This window comes from Zingiber officinale, chromosome 3B (assembly GCF_018446385.1).
Source record: "Zingiber officinale cultivar Zhangliang chromosome 3B, Zo_v1.1, whole genome shotgun sequence".
Classification (NCBI taxonomy): domain Eukaryota; kingdom Viridiplantae; phylum Streptophyta; class Magnoliopsida; order Zingiberales; family Zingiberaceae; genus Zingiber; species Zingiber officinale.
The window spans coordinates 91,802,990-91,809,336 of NC_055991.1; the positions used below are offsets into that span (position 1 = coordinate 91,802,990).

The 6,347-nt window shown below is 39.5% G+C and overlaps 1 protein-coding gene across 1 annotated transcript; it reads left to right on the plus strand.

The window, feature by feature from the left end:
• Positions 1 to 380: 380 nt before the first annotated feature.
• Positions 381 to 5,813, plus strand: LOC122056766 (eukaryotic translation initiation factor 4B3-like). Its single transcript, XM_042618869.1, has 2 exons — positions 381 to 1,667; positions 5,479 to 5,813. Exons 1-2 carry the CDS (start codon positions 457 to 459, stop codon positions 5,507 to 5,509), a joined length of 1,242 nt encoding a protein of 413 aa, XP_042474803.1. The 5' UTR covers positions 381 to 456; the 3' UTR covers positions 5,510 to 5,813.
• Positions 5,814 to 6,347: the final 534 nt, after the last annotated feature.

A 6,347-nucleotide genomic window follows, 5' to 3' on the forward strand; every position in this document is an offset into this window, starting at 1 on the left:
CAAGGGAAAGCCTGAGTTTGATGATTTGGAAAAATAAGGCGTTTTGCATAAATTTTTAAACCTCAGGAAGCGATGCCAATAAATCCCTCTCAATATTCCCACCTTCTTTTAGAATCCGATCCGACTCCTTTCCGCTCCGAATCCGATCCCTTTTCTGCCCTGACGCCCTTACCGCTTACACCCTACTGCGAAAGCATCCGTATCTGTCTTGGGACAGCGAACTCGCAATGATCGCACGGTTAGTGTTTACATAGGTGGGTTTCACACCAATCTGATCTTCTATTGGGTATCAAAATGATTTGGTAAATGGAATGAGGCACTGAATCCGACTCCAAACTTCCTTTAAATACGCTTTGTATATAAGCCCATGGAACGCCTACCATCGTTCCCAAAACGATCGCTTCCCAATCCAAGCCACCAAATCTCGCGCTTCGTTACTCCGCGAACAGAAGATCCATGGCGTCTTCCGTCTCGGCGTGGGCGAAACCGGGCGCGTGGGCGTTGGACGCTGAGCAGCAGGAGGCTTCAATGGCCAGGGAGGATGACGCCGATGCGTCGCTGCTGCTGCAGCAGCAGCCACCGCAGCAGGAGTTTCCCTCCCTCGCTGCCGCCGCCTCCTCGAAGACCTCCAAGAAGAAGAAGAAGGCTCAGCCCATCTCCTTTGCCGAGTTTGCTACCGGAAAGCCTGTCACCCGCGGCACTGGTGGCCGCCCTGCATCCTCCTCTTCGTCCAAGGGCCTCACGCCTGACGAGCTCATCCTCCTCCCTACTGGCCCGCGCGAGCGCTCCGCCGAGGAACTTGAGCGCTCTTCCTCCCGGGGTTTCGGATATTCATCATACGGCAGCGGCGGTGCCCGGAACCGTGCTGTCTCGGGGGAGGATCCCAACCCCACCCGCTGGGGTTCGTCTAGGGGACCCGAGGAGCCGGGGAGGGGCGGATTCGGCGGATCTGGAGGTGGATCGGACAGGGATCTGGGGCCGTCTCGTGCTGACGAGATCGATGACTGGGGAGCGGCAAAGAAATCCGTAGTGCCCGAGAGGAGGGAGAGGGGTGGTCCGGGGGGTTTCTTTGACTCGCAGTCCAGGGCGGACGATTCAGATAGCTGGATCTCGAGCAAGAGCGTTGCACCTCCGGTGGAGGCTCGGAGGATTGGCAGCCGCGGCGGATTTGATGCGCCCAGAGAGAGGAGGGGTGGTTTTGACATGCTCAACAAGGAGGGATCTGTTGGTGCTGGAGCCGATTCCGAAACATGGGGCAGGAAGAAGGATTTCATCATGGATCCAGGTACATGGAATAGGGAAACTGAAAGAAGCAGTGGGGAAAGGCGTAGGCTTGTGCTGCAGCCCCGTTCATCGCCGCTGCCCGATGGAAACATGGAACAACAAGTTCAAGGGGAGCAGGATAAACGGCCAATGGAAAAGAAGGGCAAGGGTTCCAACCCCTTTGGAGAAGCTCGCCCACGAGAAGAAGTGTTAGCTGAGAAGGGACAGGATTGGAAGAAGATTGAAGAGCAACTGGAGACCATGAAGATCCGGGATGTTCCCTCTGAAAGTTCTTCAATTGGAAGAAAGGGATTTGGAGCAACAAATGAGACTCAACGATCGCCAGAGAGCCGCTCAGATAGGGCATGGAGGAAACCGGATGCAGCTGATTCTTCTCCTGCAAGGTCTGATCTTTTACTCTTATTTGCCATGCTGTTTGGATATGATGCATTTTTCATTATAGTGATTACTCTTTCTTGGTAATTCCTTTGATTTAGTTAGCCTGTGATGAGATAAGCCTTTGAAATTTTAGTAGATCCTAGTAGTTTATTCTAGAGACTATTGCACTTCCGCAACATGCACTTTCACATTATAAAGCATGGACAATGGAGATTGAGATCTACACAGGACCCAGAAACAAGATTAAAAATTGATCCAAACACTTGAAATCACTGAAATACTTGTATTTGCTTAGGATATTAGTTTTTATCGTTCTCCTTATTGTAGTTATGCTTATCAATTTATACTTTTTGGCTTCTTTTGAATAAGAAAACTCGTATGTTCTTGCATGTATCTTGGAACCGAAGAGATAAACTTTTGACAAAGAGTTTAATTAATATTTCCGTTCATAATTGAAGACCTAATGATAATTTAGCCAAGTACAAAAAAAACTTAAAGCAGGATGATAAAAATTCAGGATAGATTTAGCAATTAACCCATGAAATTATTATCAGTTTGTACATGTTTGTCCAGTATTTATGTCAACTATATGTGGAATGCACATAATGTAGGATCCGACCAGCTATACATGAAAAAGGTACTCTGCACATATATATCAAATGATACTCTTAACTATGTTGCTTTTTCATATGTGAAAACCGTGTTTGATTACACCCTAAAGAAACCTTAGAAGACTTGAATTGAGATGCCTTCTAAGTGTTTTTCCTCGTCTGAACACATGCAAATGGCATGAGTCCTCAATTTTCTTCTCAAAACAACTCATATGGCTAGGAAATAGTGTGGCTTTACCTAGTTTCATTATTTATCTCTGTTGCTTTTTTTTTCGGAACAAAAAATATGATTTTCTTAATTTTGCACAACCACTTGGTAGGAGTAACAGACCTGTCCAGTTTTTTTATTGTGTTACCATTTATCATCAAGGTCTTACAAATATTTTGTTAGTTCTTATTTCTGGTATTTACTGTACAATATCCCGTATTACTTGGTTGTGAGAGAAGTTATAAATCGGCTTGCACATGAATCCGAAAGAGAATGTGCATGTACACAAAATTAATGTCTGCACCAGTAAGTCATTTTAGAGCAATCAAGGAGTTGGGTTTTTGCAATGTGACAAGGACTTGCACTTTTGAATTTGTTGTAATACTATGTTAAAGATTTCATTGGCTATCTCAAAGGCCTACGATGTCCCATTTATGTCTTAATGCTCTAGATATCATTCAATGTAAAAGGAGATAGCCTACGATGTCCCATTTATGTCTTAATGCTCTAGATATCATTCAATGTAAAAGCTTAGCAACTGATTGGGGTTAACCTAGAAGCACTTTGATACTTCTACGTCTGGTAACTTTTGATCCGTATAAGGTACAACCTGTTTTACATCAATGGAAAGATATGGTAGGGCTAATAGTATGACAATGGTATATCCCATTATATCAATGCGTTGAGCTACATAGCAAGACAATCCTGATTATGATGATGATATAGCACCATATCAATGTATTGTGTTTGAGTGCCTTGTTGAGCATCTGTAGATGAGGGATAATACAATTTTTTTTTTTCTGATACTTGAACTCTTTTGTTCTCTTTGCAATCATGTTTGACACCAAGACTTCAGTTGACTAAGTTTTCCTATTGATCACACATGTAAATGTTCAATAATACTATTTGGAAGAACATACGTGATCCATTGAGGCTAACATTATATGATTCTTAGTATGCAACCTCAACTTCTGTATGCAATTCTGACTTTGTGGGAATTAGCACCTAGAAGATACTGCCCGCCTACTATCAGTGACAATTTGGAAGATTTCTTCATGGGAGTATGTTAACTAAAGAGCATAGTTTATATTTGTCAGCTCGGCCTAAACTTTTGTTCTGTTGATGATCAATAAGAATATCATGTCAGCATAAGTATTATATTGTCCGAAGGGGAGCCTTGGCGCAACGGTAAAGTTGTTGCCATGTGACTAAAAGGTCACGGGTTTGAATCCTGGAAACAGCCTCTTGCAAAAAGTAGGGTAGGGCTGCGTACAATAGATCCTTCCCCGAGACGCCGCATGGCGGGAGCTTCATGCACCGGACTGTCCTTTTTTTTTTTTTTTTATAAGTATTATATTGTCCATGTTGACACGGTTTCAATGAATCGAGATACGACTTGTCTAGGTCGTTGCACGTACTGAAGTACATGGTTTTTAGGGTCAATTGGTATTGGTCCGGTGAAAAATTGTTCTCAATCTTTTTCTTGCTAGATGTTTTCCTAGCCTTTTTCTTTCCGTAGCTATTTCCTAAAAAAAGGAGGGAGGGAAGAGGAGAAATACCATTGGTTGGTAGATAAGATGAATGGTAGATAAGATTCACTTCCTATGGCTCATTTTTCAGTTCCAACTGTTGATCACGAGGAAGAGATGGAACACTAAAAAGAGAAGGAAAGATAAGATGGAACAATTAAACCATTAGAAAGTAGCAAAGAGCAAATTGATGTAAGTCCATACCTATTCCAATATAATTCAGATCAACTAAGTCCAGCTTTCAATGGTTAATTGAGCTATATTTATGGACATATGGAGAAATCATTCCAATTTGAGATGTCTTGGAAGCATTATTTAATATCTTAAATTTTTTTGAGATTGATCTCAATAGGATGCTATGCAAATTAATGCTCTCATTTGATGCACAATACTCATTTTTGTAATAGGAAGGTGCAACTATTATTGGTGATGGTTATTATTTTTTGTATTTAGTAAGATCTTAACTCAATTAACCTTGTAATTATAATTATAGATTTATATTTAGAGCTAAATAAGCTAAGTAGTGAATATTTAAGATTCAAATTCATTTGAGTTGATTTTGGAACACTTTGAAGTGTGCTGAGTGTTGGCAAGCCACGATACTAATATTGTAGCATTCCAACTGGAAGTTGAAACTCTAGCATAGAATGATTTGCTAAAAAAGTTGAATTGTTCATTTGTGACCTTCCTCAAATGTCCCAGGTAGAGATTCAAGCTCATTGATTGAAATATCTCACCGAGGTCATTAACATAGAAAAAATTTATGAACATTGACTTGAAACTAGTTGTAGCAACTCTTCCTATGCATCAAGAGGAAGCAGGGCACCTGACCTTCGTCAAAGATCTTATCCAAGCAATTGGCTGCTTAAGTTGGTTGTAGTTGTTTGTTTATTTGTAACTTTGTTATTTCAATTATTTGTAGTCTCATGTTAAGTTATAATTTATCAGTAGATTTCAATGTGTTGAATTTAACAGTTATCTGTAACTATATTTTGTGCATACCCTACTGTACACTTGGCTAAACTAGACAAGTGTGAAACAATTCTGATTTGCAAAATTTGGTCATTCTAGAAATCTTTACTCTAGTAAATGTTCTACTGCACAACCTTTGTCATGTTTGCCAGTAGGCGTGCATCTCGTGAAGCCCCCCTTGGATTGAGCTGATCAATCAGTTGCTACTCCAGTATTGTGGATTCAATTCAGCCTCCTCCTATCCGTTTTCTGGTTGATCTTTTATTCATATTATAACTACAGTTAATTGAGGTTGATCTACGGGATCCTATTTTAGATCAATATACTCTTTCTAATTATCGTAATTTAGCTACTCTGACTCAATGCAACCTAGCATATATAGGATATATGCTAATTTGCACTTTTGTTATATCATTGGCTTAGAAAGTTCCATTTTTAAAGTGACTATATGCTTTGTTCAATCACATATATATATATTTTCAATCATTCTTTGCAGGGAAGACAAGGCAGATAACAGTGACAATTGAAAACTGTATTTCACACATTGGCTTTGCGAGGTTAGAATCATACGAGGGGCTATCTCATTTTTGGTCTTTGAAAAAGAACCGTGGTTGAAAGTGTCACAAGGAAAAGTTTTTTTTTCCTTTTCTAGTTGAGTTTCTTAGTACTTTATTGATTGTAACGGAGTAATCATTGACAACATACACCAACATTTTCTGTTTCCGAATGTTCTCTAGACTCTCCATGTTTAGGAGAAATTTTGCTTTCTATTTATTGCTATTATGTCGACATAATTTTGTCAATGCCATCTTTGTTTAATTCTGAATTGTAGTACAATATTGACATTTGCAATAAGGATGATGCCGTGAATTTAGTTTAACTGAAATGTATTTCGGCTAGAATAGTTCATTTGAGATGTATTTCAGCTAGAAGCTTTTGTATCGAGGACGATTTCCTCGATGTCAATGCTTACTTTGTCAGGATTCAACTTCTGCATTAGAATTTTGGTTTTGTTCTTGTAAATAAATAGTTTTATAGTAGCTATGCAGCTGTTTCAATTTGGATATTTGTTTCTAGTTGACTGGCAAGTTGAGTCGACATACGTTGTCGATATGTGCAGGTCGTCAATTGTTGGAAATATATATAACAACAGTTTTTTGTTTATTATTATTTTTTTTAGCTCGGGTTAAGAAAATAAGGTTTTACTTTTAGGATTTAGGAATTGTTATATAGTATTCGAGTTAAAAAAAAAATTTAAAAATAGTGTTAAGTTAAAAACATTTAAAATAAAAAAAACTAGATGTTCACTAGGTGTTTGACATTTCGGAGTATAATATTTCGGATTTAAAGAATTTTTGATATATA

What these genes read in the sequence shown, in the direction of transcription:
- LOC122056766 (XM_042618869.1), top strand. Translation starts at nt 457, where the DNA reads ATGGCGTCTTCCGTCTCGGCGTGGGCGAAACCGGGCGCGTGGGCGTTG. An exon ending in GCTGATTCTTCTCCTGCAAG is followed by an intron (nt 1,668 to 5,478) that starts GTCTGATCTTTT and finishes CATTCTTTGCAG; the next exon opens with GGAAGACAAGGCAGATAACA.